Consider the following 19,288-nt stretch of genomic DNA (forward strand, 5'->3'; position numbering starts at 1 on the left):
GAGATTTTCTTTTGGCTGAATTAAGCAATAGGAGCAATCCACTCTAACTTCTGCCTTGTCATTACAGTGGCATATTTGGATTGCCGGAATCAGACACAGGAACAGGCATCAGATTCCGATTGTGCCGGATTTTGGGGTTGGAATGAGATTTTTATCAATTTTTAATTAATTTTTTGAATGAGAATCAAAAATAGGTTGCCAATTCTGATTCCTAATTCCGGCAGTACAAACTCAGCCTACAAACAGTCTTGCCCGTTGCACCTAGAAAATAAGCAACTCTGAAACCAATGAACTCCCTCCGTCCAAACTAGCTCTAATTTTCAAGGATCTAATATCACTCGTTCATATACTAGTATGCCATCTGAAGTTTTGTGTTTTTTTGGAAGGTATCCATTTGAACCTTTGTGCACGTCCTGAATTCCGATACTTACAATCATTCCAGGCAAAGCCCATCTCTTCGCCATTTCCATTTCCATTTCAGGAAAGAAAATTATAGAGTGGGTTGGGTTGTTAACCTTTGGCGATTTTCCCATGATTTAGAACGAAAACGGAAACTAAAAGCTCATTAGTAGCTTTCAAAAACTCCAAATTGTCAAGTGTGCATTTCAATGTGGGGTATAGTTTGTAAAAGAAAAACCGTAGGGAGAAAGTGAATTTTGTCATATTTCAAATCGAATTCCTTATTCTGGACTGCAGCCAACAAGAGAAGGAAACACCTCCAGCAACCAAAAGTCTATTACAAAGCCAAAAATAGCAGTTCCAAATTTCATTGGTTACACAAAAGAATAATAATTTATGGGATATCAGACACAAGATATCGTACATGTCCTATCTACATATACTTCACAATGTGACACAAACAGACCCCAAACATGCTTAAAATTTGAAGCCCATACCTTCAAGTTGATGAGCATAACCTATAGCTTATCTCCACACATCTCTTTCGCGTCGTCCTTTCTCTTTCTAGCAATTGATTCCACACTGTTGAACATCCGGGCAAGTCACTTGGGTCGTAAACAGATCGATCCGAACCCATAACTGTTAGTGATTTTGCATTTTCAAAATCATGTATATTACATGTTTTAGTGTTTTGGAAAATGTTTTATCAAAAGCGTTTGGGAAAAAGAAAATGTTTTCTTGGAAATATTTGCTTTTACAAAATGATGTAGAAGTGTAGTTGAAAAAGATAGTTCCACATCGGATGAGAGAAAAGAAAGAGAAGGGCTTATAAAGCACTACCTTTTCTAACTCTTGTTGATTGCACATTGGGTTGAACCCATGGTTGGACCCGCGGGACGGTGCAACGCACCGTTCGCACACGCGCGCGCGCGGCGTGGGCAATGGGCTATAGGGCGCATAGTGGCGCTTTATTGGCGCTTTTTTAGGCGCACTCCGCAACGTCGCGAGGAGCGATTGGAGCCTTTAATTTTTCCAGATTTGATCTGCACCGTTGGATCAAGATGAAGGTGGACCGGTCGGATGGGTGGGTCAAATGGTTCGCAGGCCCATCAAGCCGAATGGTTCAGTTGGGTTGGGCTTCGGTTCGGGCCTAACGGTCGGCCCAACGGGCCCATGACTCCAACGGTCAAAGGGTGTGATCAAATGGGTTGTGTCCCTTTCCCCAACGGTCATGTGCCAAGGGGGTGCGATCCACACCATAGATGGTTGATCTAACGATGACTGGGTTGGAGAGAGGTTTTACTCAAACCAACAGTCACCTCTAGAATCGATCAGGACCATTCAAAATCAATGGGTGCGATCTAACGGTCAGATTTCAAACATTCTGGAAAGGTGCCCTGTAGAGGTGTTTTTCACACTGAAAAGTCACCAGATGGTCTATAAAATATGTGCAAACTTCAGTCATTTAAAATAGAAATCGAATTGGCAATTCTGACTGACTTTACACTCTCTTCTACACTCCTACAAAAATCCCCAAGTATTTCTACATACTGTTTTTCTTTTGTTTACTGTTCTAGATACTGTTTTTCTGCAGAAACAGAATCTAGAGATTTCTCTAAGGCTTGAAATTTCGGAAGGGCATTTCGGGTTTGATTCCGCTAGTGCTACGCGTCATCAAACATTAGTAGGGCTTCCCTACTAGGCTTCATTGTATCTTGGAGGCAATTCGCGGATCCCCTTTGCACACTACTAGTGGGGGCGAATCTTGTCTTAAGGAAAGTGATATCACGCCTTGAAGCAACAAGTTTCTGTTTTCTATCATCAACAGTACCCTCAACAAATTTTCCAACAATAACAAGGAGAAGATGGAGGCAAGGAGAATCGACCATACAATTACAATCGTCGGTGTTCGGTTTTGGCGTCCCATCAACCCCTTGAGGAATGGGTAAAGATGAACAATCACCCAAAAGGCGAAGAAGAGTTTCCCAAAGAGAGGATCCCATGATTGATACCCACTGTTGATAGCATAAGAGATTCCGGCAACTACCCCAACCAGGTTGATTATGAGTAGAGTGGTTGGAGGTATCAGTAGGGTTGTCCATTTAAACATGTACAGCTCGGTAAAATCACCATCTTCATCTGATGCCTTAGAAGTAACAGTGAAATTGGTGTCGATACCGGCAAGGACTTTGAGCAGGCCTTGGACAACTGCAAAGAGATGGGCTGACACACCTCCAATAACCCAAAACTGTTCATTCCTCCACCACTCGTCAATCCCAATGCCACTCCATCTCATCTCCACTATGCCAGTGGCAAAGATGGAAATGAAGAGAGAGATAAACCATATACTGGCAATGTTACTAATCTGCAAGAAGCCAAGAAACAAAATTCAGACCCCAAATCAATACCAAAGTATGGCTTCAGCTGCTTAAAGAGGTAAACCCGAAGAAAAGCAACAAGCACTCAAGGCTGATTATTTAGGAAGCAACAAGAACTTGAGGCTGATTATTTAGGCCCTGTTTGTTTGGGATTTTGAGAACCGATTGCGGGTCCAAAAGTGATTATTGGACTCGAAATTAAAAAATAAATGAGTCCAATAATCGGTTTTGGACTTACAATCGGTTTTCAAAAACCAAAACAAACAGGGCCTTAGAACTCGCTACAGCTCCATTCAAAAAAAAAAAAAAAAACTCGCTACAGCTGCTAAGCATTTCCATCAAATTTTAATCAAGACATTCATGCTATCATGCTTTTGATAATTTACAATGACAATATACAACACAACCAAAATTATTTATCAGCGTGGGTGTATAAATACCTGTGGGATAAAGAACTTTCCAGTGAGTAGACAGACAGCTGGTAATGTACAATATGCAAGAAGAGGGATAGCAGTGATTGGATAAATGGTGGTGTTGATGTACGCAAATCTTTCCAACCATTTCAACCTTCCGCCATAACCATACCATATAGGGCAATGCCGACTAAGAAGAATTTCAACAGAACCTAAAGCCCATCGAAGCACTTGGTTCAGACGATCTGAGAGATTAATAGGAGCAGATCCTTTGAATGCTGGGCGTTTGGGCATGCAGTAGATTGACCGCCAACCACGGGCATGCATCTTGAATCCAGTAAGAATATCTTCTGTTACAGAACTATAAATCCATCGTATCTGCAGAAAGGGATACACATATATTAAAAACTCGAGATACGAGAACCAACTAAAGATGCATTAGAATTCCCGAAGCAGTTGGAAGGGCACTCTGCCGATTATTGCATAACAAGATTATTCGGCAGGTAATATGAGACAAAAAGAGAGACTACTTATTGAGAGCGAGACCCTTTCTCACTTCTTGAATTTTGCAGGGTGATTTTACGGGTAGAAACGACCATGCCACAGTGATGACAAAAAAGTTGCCAACTTTTTGTGCAAAGAGGTGAAAGTTCTCTTAGGAAAATCACATGTGCAAAAGTGGCTACCATCTCTCTCTCTCTCTCTCTCTCTGAAAATATCCTTGAAAAATTATAAACCAAAAAACTATTTATTTGATGGCAGTGGGTTGACAGACCCACATTCCCTCAGCATCCCTATCCATAACCAGTTCTTGGAATTTGGATATCTGCCAGAGAATCATTGAAATCAGGAGATAATACAAGACAGAACATACCAACAGAACATGCCTTCGATGAAGCTGCAATCGTTTTTTTTTTTCAATGGTAATGAAGCTGCAATCATTTTGGTCCTGGAGTATGCTCCTGGATCCTCATACTATGTAAATCTGGTGGGACTACTGGTCCCCATGTATAGTCCATGGTATGAATATAATAGTCAATTTTCAAAACAAAAAATTTCCCAAAACCAAGGTAGCAAGCATGTGAGACAATAAGCAAAACTCATTTTCTAGTACAGAAGAAAAACAAATATAAAACCACCTTGAAGGCTTGAATGTTTTTATCAATGTAGAGTATTCTACTTGCCAGGAAATTTATTTTGAAAACTTTTATGTAATGTTCCAGTTACAAGCAGAAATTAGCAAGTTTTTTGGTCCTATATAGAAGGGGCAAGGTTTATTTAAATTGGCAACAAAGGTTCCTGACAATTCAGAAAATTGTGTAAATCTTAGAAAAAAAATCATCTAAGTTTTGGCTATTAAAATATAATTGATTTTAATGTTTAAAGGCAAAAAATTATACAAAAAACTGATAACTGATAACATCTTGCAAAAGTTTATGATGGCTGGACAATCTTATATTACCAATCACAGTCAAGTAAATGTACTTTATTTTTTGAATGGTTCAAGTAAATGTACTTTACCAATCACAATCTTATATTAATAATCATTAGTGTACGAAAATTACATTAATCGTCACAATCAAGTAAATGTACTTCTGCTCACCAAAAAAAGTAAATGAACTTCTCATTAGCATTCTACCACCTATTTTTGTTATGAAAATATGATTTACCCCTTAAAATCAAGTAATTGTACTAGAAGATTCTAGTCGCTGCCATAACTTATTGTGTGTTCAATATGATTGTACTAAAATTAGCACACTCAATATAGTTCACACCTTCGGCATGGCAATATGGTTTACATCAATCAATTGACCGTACTCGTAGTGCCCTTTTATTTTGCTTGTTTCTTGGTTCGTGTGCAATTCTGGGAACCACGGAGACTGCAAAACTTGATTGCGGAAGTAATTGACTTAGTAAGACTTCTGGAGCCTAGGATCGAGCATCGGAGGAGGAGTGCAAATGAGATGGCTGATAACCTAGCTAAGGCGAGAGCCCAAAGGGATGAGATGTTAGTTGTCTCATATTTGTAATTTCTGTATGGTTTGAGTGTAGTTACTCTTATCTTGTACCTTTGGGGGGAATTTCTGTACGGTTTGAGTGTAGTTGCTCTAATCTTGTATATTTGTGTGTGTGTGTGTGTGGGGGGGTGTGGGTGTGGGTGTGTGTGTGTGGGGGGGGGGGGGGAGGGGAGAAGGAGGGACATCTTGTCCCATCCTGATTATAATAATTTGTCATTTCATAAAAAAAAATCTGGTAACCCACCTGTGAACCAGTCCTATGATAATGGCCTTACAAAATTATGCAGATCACATACCCTGAGCATCGTAGCTCCATGTAAAACCAGAGGTGTTTTTTTAGTTTATCACAAACATACTAGTAGAGAAAATATAAGCCAACAAAGAAACCAAATCATGGAACAAGAAATATCATTACCTCATTTCCCCAGTCCGTCTTGTCCTCGTATCCGCAGCTGATGACATGGATAGCTTCTTTCAGAAGAGACTCGGGAGTTGCTGATTGAGGAACGCCGCCATGTTCCATAAGTGTCGAGGCAACAAAGACAGTTGACAGGCCAAACCTTTTCTCCAAGCTCATTTGTGACATGAGCAGTGACTTCTCATCATCAAATTCAGCACCTAATTTTTTGTAAGTACAAAGTAAAATCAGTGCCACTGATAAACAAGAGTTTCCTGAATCAGTCAATATCACAGAGAAGTGTGAAACAAGAGAAACGCAGCATTCTTAGAGATAAAGATACATTGTGTGGAGCATATAAGAAACCAGATGGACACACCAAAACACAGGGTATACAGATAAACAATGAGTTTACTGAATCGGTCAATATTACCTAGGCACAGAAGTTTAGAGAGAAGCGTAGTTTTCCCACAGATAAGATATACCATGTGGAGTATTATACATGTAACCAGATGGACGCACCAAAGCAGAAAGGATAGACAGATAACCAAATGGACACGCCAAAACCAATAAGCAGTGACTTCTCATCATCAAATCCTGAGCCTGATTTTTGAAAGTATAAAGCAATATCAGTCCCATCAGTAACTAAAGTGCGGAGGATACTACCTCCGCCTAGAATGTGATTTCAGGTGGGCAGCTATGCTAGAAAAAGATCAAGACGGTTGATCATCTCTGCAATCAGAAGGTATTAATTGTGGATCACTACGCTTTGTGTTTAGCGGCCGGACAAACTATAGATCATCTTTCATACATTTGAGGTTTACTAGAGAGGTTTGGAATCATATCCTAGAATGTTTTGGCATGACTTGGGTTGATCCCCATTTTCCTTGTTACTCATAATCATGCATGTACATATCAACATAGGTAGACATGCATATGTATCATATACAAATTTGTTCTTTGTACATTACATACGTGTTAAGAATTTGGGGCGCTAAATAGTACCCCCGATTCTAATACTACTTGTCGGGACCAGGGTAGAACTCATCCTTAAAAGCTTGCCGTAAAGGGGAGGGTGCCCAACCCCTTAACGGGGTTAAGGGGTGTTAGCTAGGGCCTAGGGCTAGGGAGCTATATACCCTTGTTTTTAACCTGCTGAATTTACGAGCGATGCGTGTAACCTACCCAAAAAAAGAATTTACGAGCGATGCATGTGATGAGGGTTGAGGATGATAAGATGGCGTCTTTATCAAATGTCGTAGTCGAATCAAGTTGTAGAGGGAAGACCAAGGCTTCATATGAGCCTATTCAATACTAGAATTTCCTTTTGACGTTGAGGAGTTCGTGTTTGATCTGTGAATATTGATTACTTTCTCTTTTGATATGGGCATTTGGATCTTTTTTTTCAACTCGTGAACATGATTCATGCAAAAACATATGACCTTTCTATCTACTGTTTATGAGAATATTGAGTTGGGATCCTCCTAAGGCAACCCACACATAAACACTGTTGGAAGGTTGCCTTATTTCTGACCCACCTTGGATTACTTGGGTGGGAAGGCAAAAAGCAAAGTAGTAGTTTTCTCTTTTTGGGGTTTAGAAAGAAAAGAAAAACCTAGCAATTTTAGCTCCAAAACCCACGTTTGGAAAGGGGCAAGAGAGGTGTTTCTCTTGGGTGTGAGAACGTGCAAGAGAAGAGAGAGAGAGAAAAGCGAAGAGTTTTTCTTGGGTTGGGTTTTCTCTTGTGGGTTTCTCTCGGGTTACACTTGGGTATGGTCTTGGGTTTGAGAAGCAAGGGAAGGGTTTTGGGTTTTGGGTTTTGGTTTAGATCCATTGTAATCCTTGTATGTTGTTTTCTCATGGTGGAAGATCGTGTTTCTCGCCCGTGGAGTAGGCTTGTCCAAACTACGTAAAATCTCGGTGTTCATCTTGGGGCTTGTTCGTGTATTTTACTTTTCCGTTAAATTTGTGCACGGTCGAATTGTTATGGCCGGTGGATTTTCTTAACAAAGTGGTATCAGAGCTGTGGTTGAAACGATCGTCGAGCCCGTGTGAAGTGATCGTGGGTATTGTAGTTGGATCGCTGTTAGAGCGATTTTTTTGGGTGGAAAGATTGTTAAAGAAGATTCTTGTTCGAGGTGGAGTGCTACACCGAAAAGTGCGAAGTAGTCTGAGATGGTGGCAAAATCGAGTTCTACCCAGTTCAACATCGACAGATTTAACGGAAACGGCAGTTTCACCCTATGACAGATGAGGGTGAAGGACATCTTAGTTCAACAGGGCTTGGCTAAGGCGTTGAATGGAAAGGATTCACTACAACAAAACCGCTGTTTAGCAGCGGTAATTTAGCAGCGGTCTTTAAAACCGCTGTTGAAAGTGGGTATTTAGGCGCGGTCAATTAGATGACCGCTGCTATATCATCGGAGAAAAAAAAAGCTTAAACAAACCACTCGCGCCATATTTTTTTTCTCTCCCGCTGCCTCTTTTCCTCTCCCGCGCAAACCTATATTTTCCCTCTCATGCCCTAGCTTTTCTCTCCCGCTCCCTCTTTTCCATCAGGATCTGCTAACGATTAGGAGCCCAAAACTGTCGAGAAACCCTAATCTACATTGCCGATTGATGAAGGAGAAGAAACTGAGGAAGAGAGAAGCTTCTATTGCTTTGTTTTGTAGGATTTGACAATTCTTTTTCCTTTATTTGCTAGGGTTTCGACCATCCCTCTGCATTTGGTTCCATCTCCACGCCCTCCCTGTTTTTGGCCATTGTCAAACGAAGAAGAAGGGGGCTGATTTGGGGTTAGGGTTCCTTCTGGCCTGAGATATCTACCATCGTTCCAACAATGTGAGTCCCCTTGATTTCTCTTTTCTTTTTGAAAAAGGGTTTCATTATTAGTTCCATCTCTCTCTTTCTCTATAAATCTGTGCCAAGGCTCTGTTTTTTGTTTTCACTTGTACCCATTTTCTGATTTTCGAGCTAGGGTTCCTTTGTATTTTCAGTTGTTTTTCATTTCATCTGTTAATAGATTTATGATTCTCTTTCCCTTTGGTAATTTCGGCAAGATTAGAGAAGGATAAGACAAAGGAGAAGAAAAGAAGAAAAGGGATCTTAACTAGAGGTAACTTTTGTTTCTTTTTCCTTAATTTTACTAGTTTTGTCATGATATTTATGATCTGGTTCGGTGTTTATTTTATTTTGTTATCTCTATGGATCTTCTCCTAATTGAGTCTCAAATTTCCCAGATTTTTTTTTTCATTTCAAAGGATCGATTTCCTTTTTTTCTTAAAATTATGGAGATTTTAATAATAACATTGTAATGGTGTAGAACATTTAAATAGAGAGTGAGATCGCACCTATGCCTGGATGACGATTAAATGATGTCAATGTGGGGAATGTGTTGTATCTTTGGCCAATCTTGGCCCCCTTCTTCTCTACATCGTTCCTCCAGTTTAGGACAACATAAAATCTTCAAACATTCAAGTGTGGTGGGGAGGCCATAATCATTATTGTCATCATCAGGAAACAAGGAATGGAGTTGACGATAATCTTCAATTATCAGTTCTTTGAGGGAGGTGAGACTTTCCAGCCGAGTGGGCATGAACTTGAGATTAGAACAAAAATGGATTTCTAGAGTTTTGAGTGTGGTGGGAAGCCCCCCCCGCCCTCTCCATTTGCCAAGGACTCTAGGTTGTGACAGCTATAGATCTCCAAATGTTGGAGAGAGGGTAGATCTTGCAACCAGCCTTCCGTGGACCAACACTTCAAATCATCAGACCATCCTATGTTTAACCTCTGAAGATCGGTTAGGGGTTTCAGCAACCCATGTGGTAGTGATCTCAGGCTTTCAAAGCGTTCGATAGTCAATATGGAAAGAGAGGTGAGGCAAGGAACTGATAAGCTTAATAGCTTCTCACCACACCTCCCTAGTCTTAAATCACAAAGAGATGAGAGCAATGGAAGGGTACTCAATTTTTCACAACCAATTATTTCCAACTTTGTGAGGGCAGGAAGAGGGTTGGCTTCGGGAAATGCCTCCAGCTTAGGGCATAATCTTAATGTAAGCTCACGAAGAGAGGGAAGATGGATATCAGGAGGCAAGAGGCGTTCACATTTTCTACAGTCCTCAAAAGTAATGCTTGTTAAATTGAAGAGATGCCCTATCCAACTTGGAAAGCTGACACCACCATAGGCAAAAATTTGTAAATTTTTGAGGTTTGTGTGGGGTTGGAGGCCTTCCAAGACCGTCTCGTCATTAACCATTCCATCTTCTGAATTATCATATCCATCCCATTCCAACACTAACTCATCAAGGTATTTTTTATCTTTCAAATTGGCTTCTTTTGCCTCCTCTATGTTTTGCACATTCTTGAGACCCGAGATGTGAATTTTTCTTTGATGTTCCTCATGTCCTTCAACTCTCCTATCTGACAACCACTCTCTTTGCACACCTTGAATTTCAACAATGTTTGGAGCGAAGTTAATTTCCCAATTCCTGGAAAAGAAATCGAGTACCAATTCAAATGGACCGATTGTATGGCAATATATCGTAGATTAACTAGATTCGTGATACCTTTGGGTAACCCTTTAAGTTTGACGCAAAAATCCATACATAGCGTTTGCAGATTACAGAGATTAGTTACTGATTCAGGTAGCCTGTCTATCATCGTGCAAGAGAGGTCAAGGTAACGTAGATGCTTCAAATTGCCAATTGAATCTGGCAACTTTTCGATTCTAGTGAAACTCAAATCTAATACCTGCAAGCATGTCAACTCCTTGAGGGCATCATTGATGATTGGTGGGGGATTAAGAGAATTAACACCCACTAGAAATGAGCGTAAGCTCTTAAATTTGTACAATACCTTCAAAGATATTGGATTCTCTTCGTCAAGAATCCACGATAAATGGCGTGCAATTTTAGGGATGGTGCGTGACACACCACATTCCATTCTAAGACATTCATCACCTGAGATAGATTCTGCTAGATCATGCATGAGATCATGCATCACGTATATTGAAGTCTCCCGATAGAATTCATGATGAGAATATTGAAAGAAAGACTTCAGCAATAAATCATCAAATATCTCCCCACCTATGTCTTCTAGGATCGTGCTTCATTTGGGTTGAATGAAGCCCACAACCATCCATTGTCGGACTAACACATTCTTCCCAAACCGAAAATGTTTAGGAAATGTAGCACAATAGGCAAAACATTGCTTTTGATTCGGTGGTAAGTAATGATAGCTCAATCTTAAAGCTGGTAATATTTCATTTTTATCATCCTTCCATATTTTGCTTGTCAAGATGCTTTCCCACTCACTCACATTCGTTTTAGAAGACAAGATGCCCCCCAATGTCTTTATGGCCAAAGGCAGGCCTTCGCACTTCTGCACGAGTTGCCTACCAATATCCTCCAATTTTGGATGCGCATTTGAAATTCCTGTCACAAATGCACGCCTAGTAAATAGTTCCCAACAATCACCATCTGGTAAAACCTTTAAATGGTGAGCACCAACTGTGCCCACTATAATTGCAACCCTTTCACTTCGTGTAGTTACCATAATTTTACTCCCCTTTGCTCCAACACCAAAGGGGACTCGTAGACTGTCCCAGTGAATTTGATTTTCATCCCAAACATCATCTAGAACAATTAAAAATTTCTCACCATTTAGTTTCTCTGCGCGGCATCCAAGTTTGAGAGACCACAGTGACTTCCAGTTGCAGATTCAATAATTGCATTTGTTATTCTCAATACATTAAATTTGTCAGACACACAAGCCCACACTCTTAGCCCAAAATGGGTCTTTAGCCTCTGATCGTTATAGACGAATTGAGCAAGAGTAGTCTTCCCAAGCCCACCCATGCCCATTGTGGGGTTTGATTTCAGGGGTCTGCAAATCTACAAACCTTCAGCATGTACTGAAACTGTAGGAACCCGGGGAATCCAAGAGGGAAATTCGAGGGAAATTCAACTGCCAACGGTAGCTCGTGGGCTTGTGCTCGTCATGCTAAGGGAAGTGACAAACCGAGAGACGAGAACTGCCTCATTACTAATAGCTTTGGAGGCTGCGACGTCTTCCAAGCGCTTCCAAGTCAATTCCCTCTTCTCTTGCATCTCTGTCTCCCTGACTTCGTCTTCTTGGAATCTGATTAAGCACTCCTCGAAGAGCTCTGAATCAGCATCCGAGAAAATCCTCCTTACGTTCAGGGTCAAGCTCTGGACAGCCTGGTTCCAATGGGTCCTGGTGTTTTCCTCCAAGGCTGGGAAGATGATGGGAAGTATCACCTTCCGATTCTGCGTGATCAAGTTCCGTATGTGGTCATTGTTCCAGAGCAATAAGGCTCGTTCCGCCACCTGAAAAAAAATAACAGTAGTAAAACCAAACTATTAAAGAAAAACTAAATACTGAGTCAGCTATAATGAGAAATAAATATCAGTGAGGTTCTAACATTCACAGTTGCATTAAAGGTTGTTTTGTTCTGACACACAGTTTCACAAAAGGTTGCTTCTTTTTCTTTACAGATATATCTAACCAAGTTCATCCATTGTGGACATTATGTGCCTCTTTGGTCAAGTATTGAGGGTGTTTTCCAAATCTTAGAAATGTACTTGAATATTTCATTTTTATTTTCTGAATGTTGAAAGGCTTTCATTAATGAAAACGAGACCGAGAGGGTCCCCAAGATACAATGAAAAGGAGGCTAACAGAAAAAAGAAAAAAAACAAAGTACCATACAACAAACGAAATCAGAATTTAGGGAGGGATAAGATCCAAAAAGCTCTAAACTTTCCCTAGAAACACCCTCTCTCGCCAGTCTGTCCGCCTCCCCGTTGGCAGACCGCCTCACATCACATGGAGGAAAGAGACTGATGGCAAACCCAATCTATCCCGAATCTCGTCAAATAAGGCTGCAAATCTCCAAGGAGCCACATGAGAACCTCTAAGCCACCGGATGATGTTAAGAGGGTCCCATTCAATCTCTACCTTGTTCAAATCCACGTTGTGGAACATTTTAATTCCTTGGTGAATAGCCCGGACTTCCGCCTCGTTTGCATCCACAACCCGAATCGAACCTCTGAATGCCCATAATACTACTCCTCCATTGATATCTGAAACTTGCTCTAGTACTAGAATGCTTCACGTGTACGCCTTTAATCAGCTGATTAATAACTGAAATGATGCTTACAGGCTTACACCAGAAGTCAGCGGATTCTAGGTTTAATCTTGCAAGGAATTAAAATATCCTTCGAGGTTCTGTTAGTTTCTTCCGTGTCTCAATAATGGGAACAATTGGTTAGTACTTAGTAGTTATTCAATTCCTCCTACTTACTCTGAAAAGCATGAAAAGTCAGTCACTTTCCCATTGACAGAGTCACAGTTTCCTGATGCAACTGATAAATCTAACAAAAACGTTATACCCAAATTCTCTAGTGGTGTGGAAACAGAAGAAGCCCTCGACTAATTGTTTATTGGACTAAAGTCAAGGTTTCAAGTTTCGGTTTCAGTATGCATTTTGATCGTCAATGGAAATGGAACCATGTGGGTTTCGAATGGAAATTTCAGTGGGCATCCCGTAAAATTACGGAAATTGTAATGGAAACACAAATGACGCACATTTAAGATAAAACTTCCGGAAGTGCTAGAATAAGCAGAAATACACTAAAAAACCATCATATAAATAAAAAATCACTCATAATAACAACATCAAACATATAGCGCATGTCTGATTTATAAGTTATGCATACACTAATTTTCATACACAATTCAAATAAATATAATTATATAGTTGGGTTGGTGGCCAAAAAGGGCCTCATATGGACTTTTTCCAGACAAAAGAGGGGTAGGGATACGATTGATTAGATAGGTGGCAGTGAGAACACATTCACCCCAAAAATCTAATGGAAGGTTTGCTTGAAACCTCAAAGCACGAGCTACTTGAAGTAGGTGCCTGTGTTTCTGTTCGACCACTCCATTTTGTTGTGGGGTGGCCACACAACTATGTTGGTGAAAAATCCCTTTGTTGTGAAGTAAGGATTGGAATTCAGAAGAAAAAAACTCAGTACCATTGTCGGTTCTAATTTGTTGAACTTTGCTATTAAACTGATTTTTTATTAAAGCAAACAAATTCTTGAGATAAGATAAAGTTTGAGATTTGGTTTGCATCAAGTAAACCCAGGTGACTCTCGTGTAGTCATCAACAATTGTCATGAAATAATGAGCACCACAATGAGAAGCAGTACCATAACGGCCCCAAATGTCACAATGAATTAACATGAACGATCTTGTAGAAGAAATACAACTCAAAGGAAATGCTAATCTAGATTGCTTGGCAAGTGGACAAATACCACAGATTGATTTATTAGAAAAACAAATACTCAGAATTGTTCTTGGACAATGTTTGAAGACGAGAGTGAGAGAGATGCCCTAGTCCCCAATGCCATAAATCAAATGATATGCTGTTGGAAGGGAAAGAAGCCTGGTTGGCCTGGTGTGGTTGGAGGATGTAAAGACCTCCTTGCTGTTTACCCGACCCAATCACCATCTTCGAGGACAAGTCCTGCAAAATACAATGTTCAGGAAAGAAAGTGATTGAGCAATTTAGTATTTTAGTGAGCTGACTAACAGAAAGAAGGTCATGGTTAAAGGAGGGCAAACATAAAACATTATCAATGGGTAAAGATGATGTCAACATGGTAGAGCCAATATGAGTGATGTGTGCAGTTTGACCAGTAGGTAAGGAAACTAGCTTCATGGTTGAGGTGGGTGATGCAAAGCATAAGAGAGAGGGGTCAAAAGCCATGTGGTCTGTTGCTCCACTGTCAATAATCCAATATGGGGTAGAGTCACTCAAGCAGGCTGAAACATTACCTGAGAGGTTGGCATTTGGGGTTGAGTTACCAGTGGATATAAGAGATGATTTCATATCGACTTACATGCGCAGCCAGGTAAAATTTGAATTTTGTTCGTTAAGAGTTAGTTATAAATATGTGATATGATGCTTTTGAATGATGGATCTACCTTAAAATATTTAAGACTCCCGCTGAGGGGACACCTACACGAATGGATGCTTCGTCCCCCTCTAGTATCAACATAGATCGCTCCCGCCCTGAGGTATAAATGGTTTTTACGTTTTCATCCAATTAATCATGTATTTTCTTTACTATTATAATTTTGGAGTATAAATGTACTTGGCTTCATTTCTTTAATGTTGCTAAGGTTATTTTGATGAGCATGAAAGAACCGGGGCTTGAAGTGGCCAAGGGACTTCTTGTGAGTGATGATCCGATGACTCTAGTTGATGGCAAACCAATGGGAGATGGATTCTCTCTGGTTAGTATCAGGGTTGCAATGGTGGGTACTGAACCTCTAATAAGACCATCAGGACGACGCAAAACTATTAGAGACGCCGCGGGAGGACATGTGCCATGGGTTTCTTCCTTTGTAAGTATATGATACTTTTATTTATTAATAAATTTATTTCGACTTTGTTGAATCTGTCACTTATTCTAAATTTTTTTTTTTTTGCAGGTCAAACGAACAGGAAGCACTTAAGCCAGTTTCTTGTGTCTTTTCTATTTCTGTTCTTAATACATGCATGAATTTTGGTAACTTTTTGTATGGGGTTTTGATGTACTTAACCAAACACGAAGCACAGTCCCTTTGTCTTATTCCATTTCTATGGTTGATGTATGAACCTTTATATTTCATTTCTAAGTTTGAAGTAGTGTATTTTGCCACATTATGTTATTTTTATGTAAGGTATTTTGATGTACAATTCGTACAAATTTAAGCTATTTAATGTCTCTGTGTTGTCTATTCCAAATGGGAACTTTATAAGGTATAGAGATGATGGTTGTTGGGATGTATTGGAGAGGGGGCTGATGGTGGATTGTTGAAGGAGGTGATGTTGAGATGGAGGAGAGGAGGCTGATGGTGGATTGTTGAAGGAGGTGATGTTGAGATGGAGGAGAGGAGATTGTGGGTGATGGAAAGGTTGGTTGTTTTCCCTCTTCTTCTTCTCAGATTATATGTTCTTCTTTTATCTCCATTTCCCCCCCTCCCCCCGCCCCACTTCTTTATTGTTCTTTTTTAATTTTTTCTCTGTTTGGATATTTTTTCCTCAAGGAGCGGTTCTGTTTTGATTACAGCCCTTATTGTAGGCAGCGATGACAAGCAAGGTCATCATATGCATTTATCTGTTGTGAACTGAGGAATGGAATCCATAATCCCTTCATCCCCATTTCACTCATTTCTGTTTATGTGATGTCAACGGATCAAGCCCGCCAACTATTTGATGCAATGCCTGACATGAACAGATATTATAACTGGGTATGTAATCTCTTGGCACATCTCCATCAACATTTTTTTGTATTGCATATCCATAGTAGTTCAATGTTTTGCCAAGGATATGTCCTCTCCTCATAGATACAATTTAGATTTTATGTAGAAGAAAGAGATACAATTCAGATTTTAGAGTTAGGCCATGATTTCTTCCATCAAATTCAAAACTATTGATCTAAATCTGTCATGACCATGCACGAGAGGATTTTTTAGGCGATATATTACCTTCAATAGCCTACACACTTTTCCAGCCTCCCCATAGGCTGAAACCTTGGTGGAAGGTCCATGTAGACTTTCTCATGATGATCACCGTGAAGAAACGCATTCAAAATATCAAGCTAATGAAGAGGCTAATCTCTGTTTACAACCACAGTGGTAAGAGCACTCTGAGAGAGTTGATTTAGGCAACAATAGAGAAAAGGTCTCTTGATTATCAATCCTGTATAACAGGGTAAACCATTAAAATATACCAAGATATACTGCAGGTGGGGGGCACCATCTTGGCGGCACCACTTGCAAAGGAGCGAGGGTGGGCCATCAATGTTGGTGGAGGGTTCCATCACTGTTCTGGGGAAGCAGGAGGTGGATTTTGAGCATATGCTGACATTTCTCTCTGCATTCATTATGCATTTGATCAAGGGTATTGTCTGTAAGGTGGATATGTCAGTGTACCAGTGCAAGAAAGCCTTCCTCCTGACCATAGTCGTGAACTGCTCACTGACCTGCTGGAACACCTCATGAATTGATGTCGAGTTCCCAATAAACATAGATGACATTTTCAGCTCCTTGGGTGGGATGTCACAAATAGTGGACTTGACATTGTTTGGTTTCCATTCCACAAAGTAGGAAGAGTTCTTTTTCTGAACATTAGTCATCTGTTCATCTACTTCTTTGTTGCTCATCTTCCCGCAGAAAATGGCTGAAGCTGTCAGATAGCGACCATGTCGAGGGTCATCAGCACACAACATATTCTTAGAGTCCCACATCTGTGTTGTCCGCTTAGGCATAGTGAGTACAAGGTACTCTTGGGAGCCTCTCGACCACTGTTTCAAAATGTGGATGTAGGTTTGAATGCGGTCAAAACAAATCCTAGTCGATTCGGAATGACACGGACGAGTACACGGTTGCACATATATTCTGCTTTGCTTTTGTACATGGGTTTGAGAAGAGGCCCATGTGTTCATACTTGAGATGTAAATTCCTCCTAGAAGATAGGAGATATTGTGAGTTGGTTGAGCACCACTTAGTTGACCTTAGCTTTTACCACCGTATGCATATAGCGACATATATCAAGATATATGAAGAGATCAGCGACAAGGTAACATCAAGCATGCTGTGAAATCATCCTAACCTCAGAATGCTCCCTACACAATAATTTGCATTGGTGTTTTTCAAGGCTTACAAGTATGCCCTTCTAGGCTAAAAAGGAAACATTGGAAGCCTAGTACATTCTCACGTAAAATATCAACATAGGCACACACAGGTTTTTAATGTAAAACATATACAAAGAGGCTCATGAAAATGGTAAAACAGGGTTTACCTTGATTGTCATGCCCGGATGTGCCTTACTGTGAACGGGACCATGCTTGGCAGTTTTCTAAAACAAAGATTTTGTCTATTGCTGAAAAATCCAAATGTTTTAAATGTTTGGCTCTGAAATTTGTTTCTCCTTCTATAGTATATTTGAAAATTTAACAGATTGGTGATATTGTGGTCCTTGATATATTTGCTACGAGAATTGATAAAGATAATTCTACTGGTGAAAAAATTCCATCTGCAGAGAGAAAAGGTTTGTTCATTTGCACTTTCTCATCAAGGTGTCAGCATGTTATTCTTTATTTTTATCACATTCTCTGTTTTGGAATTGTTCTTTATAATTCATTCCAAACATATTGAACAACAAAATGCAGATTTTGTTTAGAATTTTGTTGTTGCAACTTATTCATATGCTTTCTCTATATGAGTTTTGACTAATGGCTTGATGTTACTTTATGTAGTTTGTGAGTAACCTAGCTTGGGTTTAGATCATAGCTTGCATCTTAGCACATCACTATATTGTCTTTCCCTCTGTGTGATCTAAAAATCTTTTTACTAGTTGTGGTAGCAAGTTTATAATAAATCTAGTGAGAGCGTGAGCCTTCACTCAAGCTTGCTGGGATGGCTTGATGTATATGAATTGATGCAGTACGAGACAAAAACCAACTGAGATAAAAATTATCGGATTTTAAAAGTTTAATCCAGTAAAAATCCATTAATATATTGAAAAGAAATTAAAAAGTGAAATGCAGGCATGGACACGAGGTCCACCATGATGTACTGAAAGGGTATATTCAATTAACCCTAGCATAATAATCTCTCAATGGATGTGTAATAATTCAGCCAAAGTCCAAGTGGTCCTTTCTCTTTCGTGGTACACCGTGAAGTTCTAATCGGACACAAAACTGCAACTTTGCAAACTGAAAGTCCAAACTGAAATTGGCTCTACACTCAAATGCGCTAGATTGTGTGGACCCCGATCCGAGAGAGGTGGCGGCGGACGTGCCCCACGCGCTGGGTCTCTATGGATCATCCACGTGAATGGGGAGCTCTACCAGGGAACTCTCGAAAGAATGTGCCTCTCACAGCATGAGTGGCGATACAAAGGTGAGATACCTCTCGATTCGGGGACTAGCCCAGATTCGAGGCGTACCTTAAACAAAGAAGAGTCGCCATCCAAGGAAGTGGGCCAAGGATCCCATACTATGCTCTGTTGCAACGGATAACCAGAGATATAAAAGAAGGTTCGTGCCTGGTTACGAATTCGGAAGGTCTAAAGAGCACCTCATTCGCCCAAGTGCAAACACCTGGTCTCTTATGCCATTTACTTAATAATTTTGAAGAGTTTTGGGCGAAAGCCATATGAAATGGGAACGAATATCTCCGAGAAGACGTCTATCTAATCATGCATGTCTCGGAGATGATTAATAACCACACCTAAAAGAAATGAAATAAGTGTCGCCTAAGAATAACTAGGTTATGAGTGTCATACCTAATTGGTGTCTGAGTTCTGGTGTGCAAACACATGCATGCTACAGCTAAAGGTATAGGATCTGTACATGAAAGTAAGAAAACACAGCAAAACACACAACACAATTCAATTCTATACATGACTGGACAAAATGAGTCCTAACTCTAATGCGACCTGACTCGGACCAAGATGGCCGTCCATCCCAGCTGCTCTACGTATCCCGGCCTCGGGAAGAATCGTAGTCAACGTAGTTCGATGCCATATTCTAAACTAATATGCCTAACCATCTAGAACTGCTATTCTAGACTCGATTCCACTAGACTCGACTGATTTTTAAAG

General features: G+C 40.2%; 2 protein-coding genes across 4 annotated transcripts; one reads left to right on the forward strand and one right to left on the reverse strand.

Annotated features, from left to right (window-relative positions):
* Nucleotides 1-654: 654 nt before the first annotated feature.
* On the reverse strand, nt 655-5,822 carry LOC143848812 (putative cellulose synthase A catalytic subunit 8 [UDP-forming]). The gene is made up of 5 exons (XM_077357880.1): nt 5,624-5,822; nt 3,218-3,568; nt 2,256-2,764; nt 1,907; nt 655-1,038 (listed from the first exon to the last, which is right to left on the reverse strand). Exons 1-5 carry the CDS (start codon nt 5,792-5,794, stop codon nt 964-966), a joined length of 1,107 nt encoding a protein of 368 aa, XP_077213995.1. The 5' UTR covers nt 5,795-5,822; the 3' UTR covers nt 655-963.
* A 2,186-nt stretch (nt 5,823-8,008) lies between these two features.
* On the forward strand, nt 8,009-16,627 carry LOC143848841 (uncharacterized). Of its 3 annotated transcripts, none has more exons than XR_013235485.1 (5): nt 8,009-8,446; nt 8,665-8,720; nt 14,818-15,042; nt 15,130-15,594; nt 15,750-16,627. XR_013235485.1 is itself a non-coding variant. In XM_077357905.1 (4 exons), exons 1-4 carry the CDS (start codon nt 14,352-14,354, stop codon nt 15,151-15,153), a joined length of 522 nt encoding a protein of 173 aa, XP_077214020.1. In that variant the 5' UTR covers nt 8,769-14,351; the 3' UTR covers nt 15,154-15,343. The 3 variants fall into 3 exon arrangements, 1 of the variants encoding a protein (XP_077214020.1); XR_013235483.1 differs by having other exon boundaries at nt 8,670-8,720; nt 15,750-16,626; XM_077357905.1 differs by lacking the exons at nt 8,009-8,446; nt 8,665-8,720; nt 15,750-16,627 and adding exons at nt 8,769-14,546; nt 14,635-14,712 and having other exon boundaries at nt 15,130-15,343.
* The last annotated feature ends 2,661 nt before the right edge of the window (nt 16,628-19,288 follow it).

This window comes from Tasmannia lanceolata, unplaced genomic scaffold (assembly GCF_043159265.1).
Source record: "Tasmannia lanceolata isolate RefF3 unplaced genomic scaffold, GAP_Taslan_0.1 ptg000003l, whole genome shotgun sequence".
NCBI lineage: Eukaryota > Viridiplantae > Streptophyta > Magnoliopsida > Canellales > Winteraceae > Tasmannia > Tasmannia lanceolata.